The following is a 23,238-nucleotide window of genomic DNA, read 5'->3' as shown; positions in this document are numbered from 1 at the left end:
ACCACAGCAGCTCATGCAGCCATGTTTTAAATTCTCTGATGAAAGGATGACTGCAGGGACGGGCTCCTGATCATTCACCCTCCAGTGCAAGATCTTGTAAGTCATATGAAAACCTTCAGCTCACTGTTACATAACAGAACTAAACCAGGACACTTGTGAGGTAGTACTCTTGACAGATGTCAGTATTTCATTAAGACGCAAACCCCCAGTTCCTAAGCCTGTGGAATAACGTGTGCCATACCGGTCCTTCCACCACCCTCCAAAAGATCAAAGTTACTGAAAACTTCCATACAAAGATCTACCTTGAGCTGAAAACCACAGCAAGATGAGATGAGGGGGACCCCTTATTAGAAATGGTGCAGAGATACATGGAGAGCAACTGTCTGCTTCATTTCCACACAGGAACAGAGGAAATCATCAAGAAAAGGTCAGGAGGCTGCAGGTCCACAGGGTCCTGAAACCGCTCTTAGTCCATGAAAAAAAATGTATGGAAGTTACCATACAGGAAAAGTTGAGAACAGTGGTGGATGTAGCCTAGAATCTCACTGCTCCTTTTTTCTAGGTCCTCCATGCATGGTGACCATTGAGCTATGATACAAGGCTAACGCAAGTTGTTGTCTGACGGTACTTTCAAATCTTGCATAGATTTTTCTTTTAAGTGTTTAAGTTCATGAAACCACTAACACTGGTAGGAGAGCATCATTTGAGAATTACATAGCATTTTAGCTGCATATGCAGTTAAAGATGTACTCTTTAGAAGGAAGACCGTCAGTGAATCAAGAATCATAGATAGAATGGTTTGAGTTGGAAAGGACCTTAAAGCTCATCCAGTTCTGACCTCCTGCCATGGGCAGGGACAACTTCCACTACACCAGGTTGCTCAAAGCCCCATCCAGACCAGCCTTGAAAACTGCCAGGGATGGGGCATAAGAAATAAGAAAAAACAAAGTAGTCTAAATGTTATTTCACTGGATTCTCTAAGTGTATGCTCATTTACTGCCACTGAAGCTCTCTTCTTTTTAAAAGTCTATAGGAGATAAAGTGCTCACAGCTCACCCACCTCAAGGCTCAACAGCATCACCAAGAGTTTGTTACAAGCCTTGCTCCATGTGTACAGGGCTGCTGAATGATGCTTCTTGCTCCTGCACAGACTTCTGTACACACTGCGTTTACATACCTGAAGCTCTTACATTTAGAGAGCAACAAGCCAGCAACACAGGGTGAATTTTACTTCTGGGTTTTAAACATTATTGTAGCATACATAGCTTAAGTGTTCTTGTGTGTTTTCAACCCGTAACTCACATTTGGCAAAAGTAAGTAGGAAAAGAAAAAACAAACTTCATTTTATTTTTCACTTTTGAAAGCATTTTACACAGGTTTTGATCTTCAGAATACTTCGGAATCAGTAGAAAAAACTAACTGAACAGTTTGTTTTTACAATAGAAACCTTTCAGGAGTCAAAATGGAGCCTAAAAAAATACATGCAAAACATACTCCTTTCAAAACACAACTTGAAACAAAGCACCAAGCTACACAAATATGCAGAATGAAACAGCATTTAACACCACAGAAGTAGTCCTCACAAAAGGTGTAAAAGTCACCTATTCACTAGGCACTGTTCACTTGTTTAAATGGAAGAGACAATAAAAATATTGTCCACAAACTTGCAATTTCAACTCAAAGGCTGGAGCTAGAAATTCCTCTACATGTCATGCTTTAATAGCGACCTGGAAGAAAAGACAAAATACATACACTGTTAGACTTCCATGGGTTGTCAGATGTTTAAGATTCCTCCTAAACTCATTGCCTCCCCTCAGATCTGCATCAAATTTAAACATCTTGTGATGTGTCGATGATCAATTCAAGCAGTCAGGACAGTTCTACCATTACGTTCCTTTGTGTAGGAAACTCCCAGTTCCTGTCATGTGCCCAGGGCCAATGTTCTGGAGCACAATGAGAATTCATACTCTAACTGCTCTGTGGTGGCCAGTTTCCCTATGGATCAGTAAAAGCAGTTACACTTGTTTTCATTTGGACACAAAGGGTAAACATGAGAACACGACCTATTCATTCACTCTGTATCCATTACAAAGGGACTATGCTAGGAATGCTACTGTGGTTTATTACATTTCTGCCATCAAAATGCAGCTTTATCTTCCATGCAAATAAGCAATTCAGGGGGAAAAAAAAGCCCTGTTTGGAGCTCAGATGAAGTTAACCTCCTCTTTAACAAGTTAGGTTGGGAAATTTCATGTTAGAATACGTGAGGCTTGGGGATTCAACCTTGCTCCCATAGCAGCACCCAAACTGTCAACATACTACAAACTCCTGTTTTCCTGTTTGAGAAAGAAATGGTACCTCAGACTTTTTAACAAGTAGTATTATCTAGTTTGGTTTATTTGCAAACTAAATATTTGCTCTGTCCTCAAGGTTGCCAGTTGCTCAATGGAACATTAAAGGGAACTGTGGTTCAAAAGAAAAAATAACCACACTGAAGTCAAATAGTCTGTATGGACACTAAAGCTCCAAAGAAGTTGTTCAGGCAAAGTGCAGGGAATCTGCTTTTGATATGAAAACTCTGCAAGTACTTACGAGGTGAATAGGATCGAGATCTGGATCGAGATCTGTAGCCCCCTCGGCTGTAATATGGGGATGGTGACCTCCTCCTGTCAAAGAGAGTGACAGAAAAATCCCTTTGTTAAAGCCTGTGGCAGATGAGTTGCAGCAGCTTTGTGCTGATACCTCTAACCCCATCCTGGTATCAACAGTATACCTGGGAAAGCTACTGAGCACATAAATAACTGATCAATATTTCTACTGGATAACAAAGCAAGCATTTGAATTTTCTTAATACTCTTTTTATTACCATTTCAGAGTACTATTACTTTGGACTAACAGAAGAAATACAAGCTTTCTCGCATTCACAATTTGACTAAATGCCGTTTTAGTGCTTCAAGCCAGGAGCATCTCAAAACAAGCCAAGTCACACTTCAGCTTTAAATCTAAATTAATTGCCCCAAGACAGAAGAGTTTGACTAGCAGTCACTGCTACAACCAACCTCACCCCAAATCCCTCAAATCCAGGCACTCTCTCAAGCTTTGTGTTTTCTTGCCTAGTTCTGCTTAATTCAGCACACTGACTTCTTGGCATAAATCACAAAGCTTTTCCTTTGCTAACCTGTGCCTGTACTAACCGGACCCCTCTACACAGCGACAAAGGAACCTCTGCAATGAATCACACTGCTCACTGAAGAGCTGCAAGTGCTCAGCATCCGCCCAGTTTCTGTTCATGTGTTTAAAGAATCAAGCCTATCTGAGGGTTGAGTCATAGAACACTCAGTAAATGCCATGCGCATTTCCCACGGATGACCAGACACTAAAAGCTTTCCTATTATACCTGTAAAACTGATCCCTGTCTTGAACAGCTCTCCATCCTCCACCGCCACCGCCACCTCCTCTGTGAATACAAAAGAAGAATGGCTTTTGAATTTTAGAAACAAACAAAAAGTTCATTGTACAAGGAAGAAGCATCATCAAGCATGAGAAAATAACAAAGAGAAGAAAACATTGGTTCCTACACTGGATAATGCTGAATGACTTCATTTTGTATTCCTGGAAGGAGCTGGCTAAACTTGGTGGCAAGGAGCAGTCAAAGAGGACTCATGTTCCACCTCACCAATATTCTATTTCACAATGTCATATTCTCCAACAAGCAGCATTCAAGATTGGTACGTACCCTTCGCTTCTAAGGCCACTTCTATTCCGAGATGCTTACCTGCTTGAGGCAAGCAAGTCTACTTTTTTTTTTTTAAGTAGCAAGATCAATTCACTGTCCTGAGGAAAAAGTTGATTCCAAGGGGAAGGTAGGGGGAAAAGTTCCACATCCTTACATTTTAACATTTCACAATCATGTTTAAACAAGGGCATTTAAGATACAACTTCTGATTTAAGAGCAGCCTAGAACTGAAATAATATGTTATAGTATTTAACAGCCTTTGGGCTGGTACCACCACAGACTGAGATACAGTAGAGCATTACCAAGAGACTAAATCAAGTTTGGATTATGGAATAGTCACTGCCAGAGATGACTCACAGCACCTCAAAAAGGCTGCAAATCAGATGAAGGACAAAGAGCCCCCAAACACCACAATCAGCAGGTCTCCTTTTTTAATTATTATTATTATTTGTTTAATGTCTTCTCTATTTGGTAGTGAGCCAATGTGCCAGCTGGGTTTTTTTAATGTTATTCTTTACTTCACAGACACTTTTCCAGACAAGATTAAGCATCCCACAGCAACAAGAAGAAGCTGAAGTTTCAACATGACAATTCCCATCTGAAATTGTATTTCACTAAAGGCTTCACTGCACAGGGGGGAAGGAAGGCAAAGTGTTACCAATTGATTTTCTAGGATTGAGTACTAGTATGCAATGCTCTACTGCATCTTTAACAATTCTAACTTCCTTAAGGAAGCACTCGCAACATACCAAACACTATCCTCTCTCCCTCAAACCACCATTATCTGCAGGATGAAAAAATGTAGCCACACACAAACCATTTGTGGCTTACATTTACTGTTTCAATATCTGCTATCAATAAACATTACAAAGGTTCTGCAGTGAGCTATAACACATTTGGGGGGGTGGGGGTGTTTGGTTGTCTTGAGGTTTTTTTCCCCTGAACATAGGAAATGGAAAGTACCTCTGCTGGAATTGTCAACATTTGGGTATTTCCACGCCAAAGCCCTAGTTCACAACACACACAGGATGGGAGAACATGAAGGAAGGTCAGAACATTGCCCAGCGCATGACTGCCTCACTGAGCTAGATCAGAGCATGGCTGGGAATTCTGGCAAGCTGCATTCAGACTAGTACCCTAATTGCAGTAGCCCATCTTCTATCATAGAATAGTTAGGGATGGAAAGGACCTTAAGATTATCAAGTTCCAACCCCCTGCTATGGGCAGAGACACCTCACACTAAACCATGTCACCCAAGGAGGCTCTGTCCAACCCAGCCTTGGGATGGAGCATCACTACTTAGTAGTCTGCTCTTCCTCATCTCATGCAATGTAGTCTTTTATGTTCACCCACTATCACAGTCTGCAATTATTTTCACTAGCATGCACCCAGAACCGATGTAATTACAACTTCTGATAATGTTTTATGAACATTTGAACCACTGTTCACCATCAGAAATCAAAAAGGTAACACTTAAGCACTTAAAGACTTGGGGTCACGCCATAACGTAACAAGGAATAAATTACACTTTAAGGACATGCAAGCAACAAACAACAGATTTCAAGGATAACCAGTACACCCTGACAGATCCTTTAGGAAAGAATAAAGAAACCTGTACTATGAAGATTAGTGGCGTAAAACTCCTACCAAACACTGCAGAGCACCACATCTTTTGCTGGTCCTTCGGTGCCTTTGCCCTTCCAAGAGGTTTACATCAGAACCCCACAGAAAGCATGGGAAGTGGGAGAAGCACCACTTAACAAAGAGCTTAGCAGACTATGTTGCAAGTCTTCTGTTCCCCAACACTCTGGCGAGCTGCTTCAGTTAATTTACCCACTGGATTTCAGTGAATTCCTTTCGGTACAGTAAGTGAGATGAGGCTATGTTAACTATTCCAAGCAAGCTTTTGCACCTTGTGCTTCGAAACAAACTGGAAGTTTGACTGAAGAGCCATCTTAAAGCCTACATACAACACGTCTGGGTTGTGCTATGCCCACTGTCAACTTCAGATTTTTAGGTATTACAGTTCTCCAAAACATTTAAACCTCTGGTATTCCCAAAAACTGGATTGCTAGAGGCAGAGAAGTAGCCTAATCACTGCATCTCATACATGGGCAGAACATGTGTGTCTCCTGTGTTCATTGTGATGATGTAGAGCACCTTGATCCCCTTCCCTGTCTCCAGCAGCACTGAAGCACTGCAGAAGCAAGGCACCCGATTTAAGTGACAACAGAAAGGCAGCGAGAGGAGAAACAGATCAGAAGCAACGCCAACATCCCAGGAAGGAGAAGTAGCTGAAAGTAGTAGTAGGGGAAGGAAGAGACAGCTTCCCTTGGTCAAGTACCAAGACCATACAGCTACCAATATCAGCATAAAGATGATATTTAAGTCTTAGCCTACAAAAGCACCAGGAGAAATACTGGAAGCTTAGCACTTTTATTTCCTTTGCCCCTAAACGATAAGATGACAATGCAATTTGAATTCATGTATTTCCATGAATATACAGTTGCTATGAGGGAACAATCGTAAATCCACCTATTGCTGATTTAAGCTTTGTAAACCACTTAGGAAGTACTACTATAGAATTCTGCAACTAAAGGAACATTTAGTAATTGCAGACACTAACAGTGAACTCCTACCTTTGTGTTAAGTTGGGAGTTACTAACTCCTAACTGAAGTGTACCAGAAATCGTGAGGATTTCACAGGGAACAAGTCTCGTTGGCACTCTTAATGGAAAATGCAGAGGACAAACTTGCTCTATCACTAAACAAATTACACAACAATCACGTTTTCTATCAGCATTAAAAAAGAGATTTTCTATCAACTTTACTACTATGCTATCAAACACAGAAGTTTAAGCTGAAGACAGGCATAAACAGGAGGAGTCCTTCAAGTAAAACACACACATCCAACCTGACAGAGTATGTTAAAAAAACAGCTTTTTTTTTTAATGCAAATGTCCGATATAGAACACAATGTTCCAATGCCTGATCCCTTATCTTTGGCAATGTTTGAGGTGCCATATTTTTTAGTAGGGAATACTAGTGACCAATGAATTTCCCACATTTTATCTACTATCTGACACTCAAAATGTTAAGTTCACACTATAATACTAATTCAAGTATTAGATCTGCACCTGTGTTCTCACCATTTCAGCACTAACAGATGAACAGAAGATTATTTTAAAATCAGAGTACAGACATAATGTAGATTAAACAAACATTGTGACCTAACTCATGCCACAGGTTAAATACCACAAAGGCTTCTCAATCTGACCAATCTGATTTGTACCAAGCAGTCATTTTGGTAAGATTCCAGACGGACAGTGAGACCAAAATTATTTTGGCATACATATGTATGCTTTACACTTACGTATGTAGAAAGGTAGATGAGAAAGCACAGTTTAAATAGCAGTCGAATATTACAAATATTGCCTCACCTGTATGATCTGCTGTAATAGTCACGATCATCATACCCTCTGTCATACCCTCTGTCATAGTAATCTCGTCGTCGTGAGCTGCCACTACAAGCAGTGAATGAGAATTACATTTAATAAAATATAAAGCATTAATATTGTTTGCAGTGCTTTTCAGTAGACATACAGTCACAATTAAGTACACAACATTTTAACTGGGTTATATTACTACCTTGCATTCTCACAGCTGAAATGTGTGGGAAAGCAGGACTGCTCACATCAGTACAGATGGGAACAGAACTCCTTAAATAATGGCTTTTTAAAAATGCTTGAACTTTAAGACAGCTACTTTTCTCCTTGGTTTGAAACCTCTTAACCTTTTGGTATCACAGGCACACAAAGAATTCCATTCTGTGACAACTCTTCATTCACTTTTAACTCTCAGAAGGCTCCTTTTGGAAGAACTTTTCAATTAAAAAATAACCTGCAGTCTCAACAAAATATTAACTACATAACCACCAGTATCATAAGCTGAATGCTGTGGGAAAACAACTGGGAAATTACTTGGGGAAATTTAAATTCTTTGCAACTGTTGACTTAAAGTGCACTCTGTGGACAGGCAAACTGTGCCACACAGCTGCTCAATTAGTATTTGTCCATTCATTCTTGAAAACTTGAGCTTGCAGAAGACATTAATATTTGAATCACATGTGGCAACAATTAAAAATAATTTAGAAGTTGTCAAAAATCTTACCACAGACTTATTTAAATGTTTAGATAACTTATGTCTGGGCCATGTAACTAAGGAATCCAAGTTTCTGCTCACTGTAATCCAGGCTGGCCCTTGACCAGTCATGATAAGTGCTATATAAATGAACCCCTTGTACCTGAAGAGGTGGAAAGATACACATTACTACCGATGGCTGTCACAAGACTATTAATCCTATCCCACACCAATTTGGAAATAAATCCACACAAGTAACTTACTAAGTGGGTCTTCCCATATAGATTCCAGGGGTTGGTGTATGAGGTCTTTTTGTTATGGAGAAGTCTACCCGGATCCTTCTTCCATCCAGCTCCATTCCATTGGCACGTTCCTTTGCCTAAACAGTGATAAAATACAATTGGCTTTAGGTATGAACTTTATTACCAATACAAGTTTCACTTCACACAACCACTGCTTCAAGTATTAAGTCCTAAAGTGGCTCAGGATGTACATCTTGAGTTTCACTTATGCCTCAATAAAAAAACACTGAAGATAAACTGCAAGACATTCTAGGCCAGCTGGATGTAGACGTTTGGTAACCACCCAAAACGTGACTAATACTGCATAACTCTTTCAATATATCTGCTTCTAATATGATTATGAGGAACTTTCAAACATGCTTATGGAGATGCAAATGCTCCAACACACAACATGAAGCCTTTAGAAGTTCACAAAGGAGCACTGTTAAGACTTTTTCCTCCAATACATCCTCAAAACCTACCATAATCTCAAATATAGTAGTATCCAAGTCGTAAGTAAATCTGATATAAAAAAAAAAACCACAACAACCCACAAACACCAAACAAAAAACCAAACAAAACCCGTTGGATTTTATGTCAATTAGCAGCATCTACATCCAAAACTCCAACCTAACATGGAAGCCTTCAAGCCAAATTTGGAAAAAGACTACAGTAAAGACTTAAAATAATGGAACTTATGCAGAATACAAGCCTAGTTACAGCCCATAAGCATGCTACTCTCCAACAGCTGGCCTGAGCATAGAATTCTATACCCATTAAGTACAGGATTCCCTGTTCACTCTGTAGCACAATTCCCTATTCATTCATTTATAAGCACAAATCCCATAATTTCTTATATTGAGGCTGACACATATAGCCTGGCCTTTTATTTTTCTGAAAAAGATTCCCCCCTGCTGCTCCTTCAGACTGAAGCACTAGAGGTCAGCAGAAGGCACAGCAGCACTCCCAGAGAGCTCCTAAAAGGCTGCCTGGCCTACTCTGAACATGCCTGTAAAATCACGTGAAGTTAGGAAAGAACTATTGTAATTAAAACAGAGCCTGTGTTTCTATTTTCTTTTCCTTATTGGCATAGTTTGCACTATGGCTAGCCTGAAGTTTGCTTTTGTGAATTACAAAACAGCTCAGCCTGCACAGGGACCAGTATTCGTGCCTCTCCACTCTCTCCTCTGATACCCAGTAGATCTTTTGAACTAGGACTCCTACATTTATTACGAGGTATCTAATATTTCTTAGGCCCCAAGTTTCTCCAGGCTATAGAATATACATCCTAGCATCTGAGAACACAGCAATCATTCCATATAATACTGTACCCCAACCTACTTCCTTAGCATCTTCAACGTTTTCGAAGTACACAAATGCAAATCCCCTTGAACGCCGAGACTGCTGATCATACACAATGGAAACATCAGCAATGGGACCATACTTGGAGAAAACTTCTCTCAGATCTCTTTCTGTGGTGTACAGGCTCAATCCAAACACGCCAAGACAACAATTTGGGTCAGGATTTGCCTAAAGGAAGGGGCAGACAGATATTAGAATAAGATCTTCAACACAAAACAAAGATACTGCTGCAATTCAGGCTGGGTTAATCTGCTAATAGACACTATTATAGTTAAGCTTACAGACTCACAAGCCTCCTTTCACAAAAATCCTTTGCATTTCTCATGTGCTGTGTGAACTACAGTTCCAGCACATAAGTACTACATTTAAAAGAAATTACCCTCCAAAGGCTAACTTATGACTATTGACTGTGGAGATTTATATATACACACACAGACTTGGATCACATCTTCATCTGTGTTAGTTACCACTTCCTCCCCCACTTCAGTACAAACCACACCACGCTCAAGCTGCCCAAGTCTATAAAGCAGCTAAACGCAAACTGGTTTGCATGCTCATTTCACAAAGATGCAATCCAAATAGCTTTTAATGAAATGAAATTTTAGTTTCCCAGGTTTTCTAATCAAGAAAAATCACAAATGTTTCTCCCCGCCTAGTTCTACCCCTGTCCTTTGCTGCATGTATTCACTCATTTATTACTGTCGGTATAGTGACAGCTGTTGACACTGGAATCACTTCTAAAGGCATCTGTTAAAAAGCAGACAAACAAGACACCCCCACCCCACAATCCCCAATGATCTTCCAGAGATCCATGGCTTATCGAAAGCTAAATGAACATTAAACTCCACAATATCTTTTAAACAGACCTGAAGCAGAATGTTTTTCTGGGAAACCCCAACTGAGTGATTACAGGAGGTATTTAGGACTATGCAAGAGCCATCTCTGGTAACAGACATACCCTGTTTCCAATATGACGTCTGCGAGTAGACATGGGTGAATGGCTGTGACTATGCCGCCGCCGATAATCCCGACTGTAAGACCTACTTCTGGATCTCCTGTGAGAGCGGGAGCGAGAGCGCGATCTTGTGTAGTGTCTACGGGAACTCCTCCTTGATCTAGATCTGAGGGAAAAAAAAGAAAGGTACAGTGTTGGTTTTTTTTAACCCTTCAAAAATTAAACCAGATGTTCACATACAAAAAGAGCCATTTTCCCACAAACCTGCAGTACCACATGATTTAGCTGCAATCAATTTAGTCACTACTCTCAAGGACTGTGCGCTAAATCTTTACAATTAGATTACTGTAGATGCTTAGAGCATTCCTATTGCAGAACAGGAATCTCAACTTCCATTTTAATTAGCTTTTAATTCCCCTATAATTTGTAACTTTCTCCAGCGAGACTATCTTGGTTTCACACAGTATCTTCACAGCATTTACACTAGCATTTAAGTAAAAATAGCTGGGGTGGCTTTCTTTCAAAGACTTCACACAAAAAGAGAACAGGAGTAAATATGACTTAACATAAAGCATGCAGGATTGCAAAGATGCACACTTTGTTTATTCTAGCACCCAGACTAGCACTGCTTTTAGTGTCACTGAAAAGCAAATATACTTTTTACACAGTGCATAACTACAAACATAGAAGTCTGGCAAATGCCCCCAAAACACAGAGCTTAATACAATTGAAGAAAAGCTGTAGTAGCCTTATTTACCTTCTGGTATTTCAAAACTTATTTCACATTAGGTGTTCATGAATGTTAACATGTTCACACTTCAAGTGTATTTAGGCAAAGGTGCTCACCAATTTCAGCCTAGGCCTCAAAACAGTTCCAGAAACATCTTCTGACAGCACTAGGTCTGTGGACATGAGGTTCTGAAACACTCTGATTCCTTCTCCTAAACCTTTAGCCCTCCCAACACAATCTTAGTTGAAAAGTTGGACAGGCACTTAAATTGGAATGTAATGCCCGACTTTGGCCTGCTGACGGCAGTCACTGAATAATCTGCATTCTACACAAATACAAAGGAAATCGCTGCAAGGCTAGAAGTGCCATAAACACTTTCACATTCAAGGGCTCCTAATCATAAATTGTTAATCTTCAGACTTCTGTTTACGTCTTAAATGTCCTTCCTCTAATTTGTGGAAGCCAAGATAGTTAAGTACTGACCAAAATCATAAGCTACCATCATTGATCAACCACGTTTCACAGTACCTCCACCACCACTACACTTGGCATGAATGAAGCTCTCAACCTGCACCTTTTTTTACTCCTGAGCATTTACCAGCTTCTTCCACAGTCAGGATTTCTCACTAGCTAAGTGGCATCAGACAGCCAAACTGCACATATATACTCTGTACGTTACTGGCCTCCTTAAAAAAATAAAATGCCTTCAGCCCTGTCTGAAGTAAGCCAGCTAAGTTTTGTCTTTAATTTGAAATATATATATATACACATATATATATATATAACCAGGAGAAATGACTTCAGCATGCCCCATTACAACACTACTAACTACAGATTTAGAAAGATCAAGGTTTTTTTTTTTTCACAGAAAGTAAAAAAAAAAGAGAGAACTTCCCTGAGGCAGGAAAGACAGCAATAATAATAACAGTTCAACAGATACAGTCACATTTCAACTGCTGACATAGAAGAAAAAAGGCAAACACAGAACTGATGGTTCCAGGTAACAGAATACACTAATTACACTGAACAAAATCTAGACACTTCTAAACCAGGTTATCATTATGCAAGATAACAAGGCTCATTTTATATAGGCACTGTTTATATTGCTGCCTTAAATGTCATACTGCTGTTATTCTGCTTTACTGTCAAGTCACCACAGCTGACAGCTCCTATTCCTTCATTAAGAACTGTTCAGACTTCACAGTCAACCAAAAATAACAAGCTTGCTATGCTGCTAATGAAAACATCAAAAAAGCAGGTTTTTTAATCAAGCATATCCACGCCCCAAATGATAAATATGCCAGGACACAGATTTGTTCCCAAATCAAAGTTTAATTCATAAAGCTGATCACTCAGAAGTACATTTGCAACAGAAACCACCAAGAAATATAAAAGTTCTCACAAAGTTGTTTCTCTGGTGAGAGCCAGAGTTAAATGACTTGTTTGTGATCATATTCAAACATGTGACAGCACTGAAGAGAGATAAATATATTGGTTCTAAGTATGTGTGTTGACACAATTCTGCCCAAATCTGCTAAAGAACACACTCCAGCTCTGCCAAAGGCTGGAAATACTGGAAGTATATATACTACATTTTCAAGACAGCTGTTAAATGCTCAGGAAGCTGTGGCAGACATAGCACCTACTTCTGTTCATCAAAAACTAACAAGTCAGTTGCCAGGGTACTAGTTAAAGGTCCATTGATCATAAATGATTTGCTAGGTCTCTTGCAAACTCTCTATCTTGTATTTGCTTCTTCCAGCATTTTAGACAATTTATGACTGCATTCTCATACAGTACTATTCTGCAAGTAAGAAACATGGTGCTTTAAAGAATACGCATCCCTATGGTTGTGGATTAAGGTGCAGAAGGACATGCTGGGCTGGGTCCTGACTGGCTTATTACTTTAAAATTTGGAAATGTTTTGCAGTCTCCATCCTCTGAGGTTTTCAAAACCTAACTGGATAAAGCAAGCCCCGAGAACACAGTCTGAGCCCAGAGTTGACTCTGCCTTGAGCAGCATTTTGGACTGGGCTCTTCCTGAACTGTCCAATGAATCTCTTGCTATTGGCAATTCCAGAGGTCACTCCAATTTCACACTCTGTAAACTGGTATTACTCTACCAAGTATTTAATAATTTAACATATTTGTTCTTGTACTACAGGGATTGCCAAGTGCATAATTTAAAAATTGTGACTGTGCCTGAAATGCACCAAAAAGAAACCCCAAAGCCCGTTCCTTTGCTATCAAAATTTCCCAGGTATTTTCCTTCTCACAAAAGGCTTTCACTTTGATCTTGCAAGGAGATCTAAACATGGTATTTGATAGCATTTTCCATCATGCGTGACTGCTAATAGTATGTTCCAGTGTTGTCATTCCCCAGCCTGACCCCCAGGCTTTGGCACGCCTAATCCTTTGCTTACACACATAAGTAGTATACTGTGAACAGCTCATCTGGAACCCCCACTGCTGAAACCCACATTTTCTAACCTGAATGCTTACGAATGAGTAAAGCAATGAACACATTCATTTCTATAGCCAGCACTCAATTATATAGACTATTTAAAAAAAAAATAACATCATTCACCCATTTACAGGCTTTGTTACCTTTCAATTCTTTATTTAATAGGCACATCTTACATGACACACCTGCTAAAGCCAAGGTAAAGTGGCCAGCAGTGATGTTTACAGTCTTATAAAATACACTGATAGTCTAGAAATGTCTCAGTTATGTGCCTTAGCAGTTTTAAGAGAACTCTGCCACTGCACACAGCTAGTTCAGCAGGTAACGATAGGTAATACAGTAGTGAAGGCATTTTCAGAGTGTGCATTTGCATCACCATGTAACAAGTAAAATAAGCAAGCTACTTTCTCCACAACCTTGTTGAGAGCAAGGAAAGTCGTCTAATCTTTAAAGCTTTCCAGCCTGTTAAATTATTATTATTTAAAAGGTCAGACAAATGTCTGTTGAGATTCACACTTCTCTAATGCTTCTTTTTCATGTCCTGCTGAACCCAGGACAACCATTAAGTACTCCAGAAATACCATTGTTTCCAGTAAGAAAACATAACACATTAATGTGACCTAACTAAGATCTTGAGAAAAAAACAAGATCTAGAATTAGTAGTGCTTCATGCTCAGAAACCAGCCATTACTATAAGACTTAAAAAGCATGCCACCTCCAAATTGTAGCAGCAAAGATACATGTCTATGTAACTTGTACAGGAAAAGCTGCAGGAAGATCTAACCTGATAGTTCCACTTTTCAAATCCTGAAACCAAACATGCCCAATGTCCACAGATCACCAGTTATCTCTGGAAACAAAATTGGGCTAAATCTGACTTCAGTTCACCTCTGACATAACGATCTGACTGTGAAGAGGAGGAAGAGGTAAAAGAAGTAAACTCACCTGGATTCAGACCTGGATCTAGATTTTGACCTGGAACGCCTGGAATCCTCCTTAGATCGAGATCTTGCAGGGGTGTGCCTCCCCGACTTGCCAGACCCATGAGCACTTCCGCTTCTGGAAGCAGAACGGGATTCCTGCACGCAGATATTGAAAGCCTAATTTGTACACAATTTCTTGTTTACCTGAGGTCTGTAAACAAGCTCCAGTGAAATAAAAGGTAAAAATTCACATCTATGTGTCCGGGCAGTTGGCATTAGAACTGCCTAGATTTTTTTTTAAGATTTTTTTTTTTGTCTTTCCTGGTAGACACTTCTTTACCCTGCATATACTTTTGCTATTAAACAGATAATGCATGCATGTTTAGCAAAATATACAGGGACACATAAACAGACTAGTAATTACTTAGCGTAGTGCTTTCAGATTCCAGATTACTTCTTATCTTAACTTCATTTTTATTCCTTTTCTTCATTCTTCCGTTTCAAATTCTGACTTCTTTCATCTTCCCCACTTCACACAAATTGCTCAATATTCTACAAGTGGGACTTCTGGTCTGATAATTAGCATGCATTCACTTTCTTTTTTTTCAAATTTCAGCTTCACTTATTCCTGAGCTTCAAATAATTCTCATTTATAAAACTTGTCAAATGGCGACTTCCGCATTTTCCTTCTTCAACATTAACCTTAATAGAAAAAGAACAGGATGAAGAATATTTAAAAACTCCAGGATAAAATCTAGTGCCAAAACTGAAACTAGAAAAAAAAAAGTTTTGTGGACTTTTACTATTATATGCAGTTCAAGAATTGAATCTACCAAATGCCCTACTATTTTATAAACAGATTCAGTCAATTCAGTTTAACTTAGTACTAAGTAACTGAATTAGCTATTTATTCCTGCATTTAATAGCAAATGCACAGTGGATCAACTGAATTATCAACTAATGAATTCTAGCATTAGGAAAGTCAAAATACTTCACTGTCAGCCACATACTTAAGACAAAATCAACAAGAAGTGACTTAAGTAAGATCCCTAGCGCGGCCACAGGTGACTGAAGTGCTTTTGGAATGCAGAAAGCACAATGCATTTGGTCCTTACTTTTTGGGACATTCTTGCAGTTTAGGCTTAATTTGAAGGTTTATGATCACACTCACGCCTACTCTGCCTGCACAAGCGTGATTACACATGCAGGCTTCATGCTTCGAAGTAAATCATCATTTTCCACTGAGTGAAAATTCAATTCCGTGCAATATGCACAAACACTGTTATACAATAATATCCCATCTCCTCTACTATTTATTTGAAATCATCTCTGGTAATGACATACCCTAATTAGCATTTTCAGCTTCTCTTTTTTTAATCAGTATATTAACTTCAGTCACATGGCCAAAACACTCAAGTTTGAGCATGCTAGAAGGTATTATTTCCAGATATTAAGAAAAAAACGTAAAATCAGCACCAGAATTTTATTCCCCTCCCCCCACTAAAAAACACACAATTCTAAATTTTGTGTCAATTCTGATCAAGAATGCTCACTACCACCACTAGGGTACCAGAAAATAAAAATGACTTCTTAAATCTTTGTAACATCTCTTAAACCTGAACATTCGACTCAAAAGACATTCTCTACTAAGCATTCAGAAACTCATCTGCTGACCCCAAATTCAATCATGCTTAAACCACTTCCACACAACTCAAAACAGTTTAACCATTTACAATTGCCTACCATACAATACTGGGGGGACACAACTTGCAGGATAAAGCTGATTTTCAATTAAAAGCGCAAAGTCAAGGACATTCCTCTCTGTCACAATGCCTACGGAGGTGTTCTAAACTGTAGCACTCTCATATACTAATCTGCAAAGGGCAGTGCAATAGAACTAAGTTATAAATAACAAATTTAACCTAAACCCAGTATTTAATGTATTAATTTAACCATAATAAATCTTCAACTCTTTAAAGAGAGTTAAAGCAAGATTGAAGAAGGGCTAAAAAACAACACCTGTTCTTCATTTGAGGAAAAACGCAAAACCTAACTCTCTTGACACACTCAGGCCAGACTGAAGAAGCCACGTCCAAATACTGGTGGTCTAATACTGAAAAGGATGCAAGAAGTAATGCAGGATGGGATCTTGCCTGTAAACATACCCATACCCTTTTCAGAGTTTTAGAAGTCTCTTGACATCTTTATCTTCAATCTATTTTATAGGATTATGCCACTTCTTTATTACTTCCTGGCTTAAAGGAATTCAGGTCACCTTATCTGCTCCAGATATTACTAAAAATAGTAACAAGCCCTAAAATTTCAAAGTTGTTACTATCCCCACCCAAGGAAATCCTTCCCACCCAAAATTTCAAGCACTGTGAGCTTGCAGCACTCCAAATTTCCTTTACACCCCATTATACTGCACCCATTGAAGGCTCCCTTAAGCTATTCTCACAGCTCACTTCAATTGGAGAGTTTATTTGGTTTTTTTTACCACCTGTAAAATCATCTGTTGCTCCTAACAACTTTTGTTTTTCTACTTTTTGCTCTTTCACTTTGTGTGTTTTAAGGTTTGTTTTTTCTTAAATGCCGAAGTAGGGTCTCATCATGACACACAGAAGACAACAGAAGAAACAACCTTTTTATCCTGTCTGTATTGAAACACTACTGGTACGCAGACAAGGACTGGTTTTTCAGTATTAAATAACTGGTTTTTAATAACCTTGAGACTGTGAAGCGTGGATTTTAAAAACTACCAGATCCCTTGATCTTTACCAACAGTTCTCCCCCTTCATCAGGCATTAGCAGAATTCAGGTGGAAGCTCTGAAGTCCAGGTCTGTGGTTTCCAAAGTATTCTTTCCATAGTTAAAGCATATTAAAACCAAAGTATAATACTATAGGGATGGTAATTTTAACACCCCTAAGCACATTCATCTACTCTATGAGCAGAGAATGTCACAGCAGGAGGATTATTTTGGGGGTAGTAGATAGAAAAGACTTCCATGGACAGAAGCAGCTGTAAGGTACGCAAGGACCATGCGTTCACACTTCTGAGATCCAGTTTTTCCCATGGGAATACGAGCTACAGATTTCAATTAATAATGTAAGATACAAGCAAATAAAATTAACAGTATCTTTAAAAAATCCTAAATCCCTATGAACTTACATATATCCACTTGTTTTCCCAAAGTAAGGTGCAGACACATTACACATTATCAAGTCTGGAGACAATTTATTCAAGGTATAATTGCGAAAATTTCACATTCCTTCAACCTCTCTACTAAATTCAGCAATCCATCCAACAGAGCTTTTGCCTCTCTACCCCTGGAGCACATGATCACCAGATCAGATCACTGCTGGGGGCAGGTGGGAATCCACTCAGGAGGGTAAGCAGAACAGCCCCTTTCTGCAACAGTTTCCAACCTCCGCCAAAAAGAAACAAGAATGTATTTTGAAAAAGCCCAGAATCAAGCTAACAGGCCAGGAGCAAGGAAGCCCAGCTGCCTCCGCATTGACCCTGAGGGCTCATTCAGTGCATCAAACTGGCAGGAAACGAACCCATCAGCAAAAAGCAGCCAAACTGCCTTCTTACAGCTTAGGGCACTGAATCAGCCACCAAGAAGTCAGATCAAGTGCCACCTGATGAAGGAGGAACACAGAGGATGCCCTAATCTTTTAGTGGCATCAAGCTATCAGATTACTTCTAACCTTCTCAAACTGTTTCTTCAGACCTTCCTCCACAGGTTAGTAATAAAAACAGAATTTCTGGAAATGTATGTGTTAAGTACATTGTAAGCAGATTTACAAATTAAGCATTTATACCATTCAAGTTACTTTGATCAAAACCCAAAACTATGTATTTTGACCACCTGACTACCATATTAAATAGTTTCTGATCAGACACAAACCAAGTAATCACCATCACTATTAACCAACAGATAGGATGAGACTCACTATTCTTCCTTTAACTAGTCTTTCCAACCCTTCCATGCCTAGATCACATGCCCTTCAATGAGCGCAATTTCAATGAATGAAATCAAAATAAAAGTGACTTAGGAAAACGTGGCAATTGTCACAGCATTCTGACAGTATTTTAAGCATGCTTTTGTATCTGAAGTATTGGCAGCATTCAACAATTTATAGTATTTTTAGTTAAAAAAAAAAAAAAAGCAGCTTCTAGAGTTTAATCCCAGTATGGAGTATAAACTGTAAAAGAGAATTTGACCAAGGATATTCTTCTCTCCTCCCCCCTTTTTTTCCTCTTTAAACTGTTACATAAGCCCATTTAAGTTTGGGCTGCTGTCAAAATAGCAATCCCATTACTTGTGAAAGCACCTGGTATTTCTTCTTCATCCCCAACGGTGATCAGAACTCCTGGCTACACAATCAAGTCAAGCCTGCAAAGCAATGCAGCTGGAAACTTACCAGATCTGACTGACTATACAAACACTAGCACAAGGGAAAGAGCAGGAACATGTTTTCAGGAGCACAATTCTTCTTGGCAGCACAGACTTGGAACAGCTTAACAGATAGTTGTAAAGTCATATCCTAGATTATTTATCCAAACACTGTTTCTACTTTGTAGAGACCTTAGTGTTTCCAGCTTGAAAAAGTAGAAAGCCATTGACTCAGTAAAATATAAGCCTTCAATAAGCAAAAATCACCATCAGTAACACTGTCAATAGAATCTGCTTATGATTCACAAAGTTCAGGCATAACTCATTTTAAGCCTTGGTGAAGACTGCCTGCACATGATGGGGCTTTTCTTAAAATAAAAGTATAGAAAAGACAAAATAGAAAAGCAGGTGGGACAGCAACTGCTGTCCTATCATACCCTTCACAATCATGTTTCAAAGACATTTTGCTCTTAACATTTCCACTCATTCTGATTGAAAGCTAAACCAATCTCCTAGTTAGGCTACCATCTTAAAGTGGTAATCTAACTGAAATTAAACCAATTTAAAAAAAGTTAACACAAAGAAATCCACCTTGAGCAAGTCAGAAGTAATACTCCCTCACTAAAATTACACTAGTTGTATGAGTGACATGATGACATTAATGAAAACAAAATACTGGGGGTGGTAAGAGTTTTAGTCCAGGAGTCTTTAAACCCTGCCTTTCAGCATTCATTTTCATCTGGCATTTTTAGCTTCCTTGAAACTGTATTTTTCTAGCCTAACCTCCCTTGAAGTAGAAGCAGTCATACTAATAAAACTTACTACAGTGAATCTGAAAGAGAAAGCGCCATATTCAAAGACAGCCATTGCAATTTGTGCTCAGAAGTATTATATTATTTTTTTTTTTGCCACTTCGAGTGAAAGTTTAAAATTTAAACTACTGCTGTACTCATGTGTTGTAGTAAAAATTAAAGATCCCAAAGGAAAACAAGACTGATTCACTAAAGCAAAAACAACTACAGATAATCTGTACTGCAGACGTACATCACAAATGTGAAGCTTAGCAAGTCATCTACTGCAGTATTAGTAAAATTCCATCCAGGTAGTAAGATCTTGCAGTAACTATGCAGGTTTCACAAAGCAAAGAGACTGCCCTAGCTCTGAACACGTTCAGTTTGAGGTTTAACCCTTCGACTACTGCCATCACACCTAAATTAGAGACCAAGCCACCTAGATGAAAGGCTGCAACTGCATCAAGAAGCAGGGTTAATGTTTCACAAAGCGAGCGCGAGAAGGAGCAAATCGGCGCTCTATTTACAAGGTATCTCACCCAAAGCGAAATGCAGTGAGCGTACAACAAAGGCTCAGACTACTACCGGCCCAGGATGTTGCCTACCCTAACCGGGCTGGTGGAATAGAGAAGGCACCACGGCACCAGCTGATCCAGCCGCAGCCCGGCTGCACACTCGGAGGGGCCTGAAGGCCCGTGTACTCACGGCGGCAGGCAGCCGGCCCCGCCACAGCCCGTGTCCCGCCACTCTCGCAGCAGGGCCGCAGCAGCCGGGCCGCAGAGAGACGCGCGGGCGGACCTCGGCCATTTTGTCCCAGTCTCCGGCGCGCCCGGTCACCAGCCCAAGATGGCGCCGGGCAGACACCACGGAACGCGCCGACGGGCGAGCAGCTACAGCGTTCCTGCCGCCCGACCTCCCCGCCGGAGGCCTCCTCATCCGCCACCTGCTCCGCCCAGGCCTCAGGACGGGGACACGGCGGATGCAGGGGGTGAGGAGGGAAAGCACTGCCCGGAGAGACGGAGGAGCGTAGTGGGGGGGGAAGACGGGACGCGGCCGGGCAGCGCGCTCAGGCTCCATGTATTACCCGCTCGCCGTAGTTCTGCTCCCCGCTGTCGCTCATCGTCTCACCGCCGCCGCTCCCCGCCGCTACCGCCGACACAACCGTCCCAGCCGCCTGCACGCTCCGGAAAGGAAGTGACGAACCCCGAGCGCGGGCTCCGGGGCCCGCCCCCTCCGCCCATGAGGGAAAGTTCCGCCCTCCCCAGGCGACGGAGGCTGCTGCGGTTGCCGGTGGCAGCCCCTAGGGGATCGGTAGCTGCTCGGTGCCGGGAGCTGGGACACGGGCGGACCCCTTCACAGCCGAGTGGAGAGGCCCTAACTGCCCGCCCGGCCAGGGAAGGCTGCGGCCAAGGCCAGGGTCTCCTTACACAGGTCGTGCCGGTTTAAAAACCTCGCTGTGATTGCAAGAGGGGGAGATGGCCAAGAGTGTTAAAGCATTAGCTTAGTGCAGGTCGGGAGTGAAGATCGGGATGTTTCTACAGTGCCCAGGCGAGGGCAGCATAGCATCACTGAACAGTCATCGCTGCTAGGTGCTGGGATTGTGCCTTCCCCTGCAAGGAGCGACATCAAACGCCTTTTCCTTCGTCGCTCCGGCTGCCGCGTTTGGTTTATTTCACCTTGGCAAGACAGGCAGCACGAGTAAAGCACCATCGTCCACAAAAAGTCAGCGTGGCTTCTGATTGTGCAGGTATTAAACGAGGACGCCCAAATGGAGTGGATTGCTGTGACCTAAAATACACCAACTTAAAATACACCCTTTCAGTTTAAGCAAAACGCTGACCTAGTGCTCTTGATGCCACGGCACTGCACAAGGGTGGAAGTGTGGAGACAGGAGTCATCACACCCAGTCAGCACATCCCAGTGCATCGGTTACCCCATGCACTGCTGCTAAAGGATGCACTCCCGCTCCGTGGCAGCTCCCATAACCATCTGACACACCAGCAGCAGTTATTTACCTTCACTTGAACACATTCCCTCTAGAGTGAGAGTTGGGATAAGGCTCTGCACACGCCTGTATTTGTGCTGTTAAATGAGCAGCGAGGTAGAGAGTTGAACACCTCGGTACCTGTTCAAACAGTGGCTTTTTTTTTTTTCATTCCCAGCGCTATTTGCCACACATTTAAGAGGTAGCAGCAACGTGCTGGAACAGTAAAGCTGAAAACACCAGACAGCAGCTTGGTGGCAAGCTGTGGAGACAGCAATTTGACTGATAGCTTTAAACACTGGTGAGCTGTGCTGTGTGGCAAGCAGCTCTGGTGCTGCACATTTCCAGGTGATGACTTCTGAAACGCCCAGGGGGATTCCAGCTCCGTTTCCATTAACTTTGACACTCACAAGAAGAGACAAGCTGGAGGCTGCTTGGCCGCTCTGCTGCCTCCCAGCCCCAGAACACAAAGATAAATTTATCAACCAAAGAGGAAGGCTTTTGCAGCTTTTGCTGATATAGAGATACTGCAAGTTTTTTTTAATGCCACTTTTCAATGGCTTCATCTCCATGCTTTGCTGCTGTTACAGCACAGTTAGTGATACACAAGCAAGAGTGGCAGGATGGAGACACAGAAAGCACCATGTGTTTATTGAATCATTGAGGACTGGAGCTCAGGAAAATCAGTTTTTCCTGTATGCTGCTTATAACAGAAGGGAGAAAAGGAGCTTCCTGTGCTGACAGGTCAGGGAGAGATATCTGAAATGAGCTGCCAAAGCTGGCTAACATTCAGGAGCATGACATTGAAGTTATGGGTTGTCTTTAGAAATCATATCGCTCCTCCAAAACATGCAGCAAAGAGTTCTGAGTGATTGGTACCTGAACTCTACAGGGTTCTCCTTTGGTTCGCTTTTGGTGCAGAAAGTTTAATGGCATTTATTTTCCATCCCCTTGGTCTATATAAAGCTAAGTAATCCACAACCCTCAGAGAGGGTCCTGTGACTGTGAAAGCAAAACCTCTGCTGACAACACTCACCGCAGAGCCAGGCATTGGTCTGACCACCCGTCCTCAAGCTGTTCCCCTTCAACAGCAGGACTGAGGAGACACCACTGGGGATAAACTGGCTGAAGTCTGCTAGGAGCAAGGGCCTCTTGCAGCTCCACTGTCCCCACAGCTCATGAAGATGCTCTGAGCAGGAGAACAGGGCACAAAGGAAAACAGCCGATCAGAGAGTGCTCTGATCCTTTCTATTCATAGTTAAACTGGGTCAACGAAGAGCTACTGAAGCAATCCTACCTTTCAGCAAACATCTGACCCCACTGTTCTTCACCTCTGCAACAGTGACGCAGATGTATGAGATGATCCCAAGGAGATTATCTCCCTGCTGTGGGAGGCACTCAGAGATGCAGCTCTTCCTTTCTCTTCATTTGGATTACGCAATTGGATTCAAGACATGCTTTCTGGTTTGCT

The 23,238-nt window shown here is 41.1% G+C and overlaps 1 protein-coding gene across 3 annotated transcripts; it reads right to left on the bottom strand.

Moving 5' to 3' along the window:
• Nucleotides 1–1,318: 1,318 nt before the first annotated feature.
• TRA2B (transformer 2 beta homolog) lies at nt 1,319–21,013 on the bottom strand. Of its 3 annotated transcripts, none has more exons than XM_057429013.1 (10): nt 20,868–21,005; nt 15,016–15,293; nt 14,614–14,747; nt 10,478–10,640; nt 9,499–9,687; nt 8,140–8,255; nt 7,177–7,260; nt 3,398–3,457; nt 2,593–2,666; nt 1,319–1,727 (listed from the first exon to the last, which is right to left on the bottom strand). In XM_057429013.1, exons 4-10 carry the CDS (start codon nt 10,508–10,510, stop codon nt 1,717–1,719), a joined length of 567 nt encoding a protein of 188 aa, XP_057284996.1. In that variant the 5' UTR covers nt 10,511–10,640; nt 14,614–14,747; nt 15,016–15,293; nt 20,868–21,005; the 3' UTR covers nt 1,319–1,716. The 3 variants fall into 3 exon arrangements, with proteins under 3 accessions (XP_057284996.1, XP_057284995.1, XP_057284994.1); XM_057429012.1 differs by lacking the exon at nt 20,868–21,005 and adding an exon at nt 17,762–17,782; XM_057429011.1 differs by lacking the exon at nt 15,016–15,293 and having other exon boundaries at nt 20,868–21,013.
• Nucleotides 21,014–23,238: the final 2,225 nt, after the last annotated feature.

The sequence above is a fragment of the Pezoporus wallicus genome, unplaced genomic scaffold (genome assembly GCF_028554395.1).
Source record: "Pezoporus wallicus isolate ANWC-B61680 ecotype Strahan unplaced genomic scaffold, APGP_CSIRO_Pwel_v1 contig_593, whole genome shotgun sequence".
Classification (NCBI taxonomy): Eukaryota; Metazoa; Chordata; class Aves; order Psittaciformes; family Psittacidae; genus Pezoporus; species Pezoporus wallicus.
This window is presented reverse-complemented; position numbering and strand designations above follow the sequence as displayed.

Excerpts from the sequence above, each read along its gene's own strand:
- TRA2B (XM_057429011.1), bottom strand. The coding sequence starts at position 20,903 with ATGAGCGACAGCGGGGAGCAGAACTACGGCGAGCGG. Across the intron at positions 14,748-20,867 it reads AGCAGAACTACGGCGAGCGG|GAATCCCGTTCTGCTTCCAG; the intron begins GTAATACATGGA and ends ATCTGCGTGCAG. Across the intron at positions 7,261-8,139 it reads TATATGGGAAGACCCACTTA|TGGCAGCTCACGACGACGAG; the intron begins GTAAGTTACTTG and ends CACTGCTTGTAG.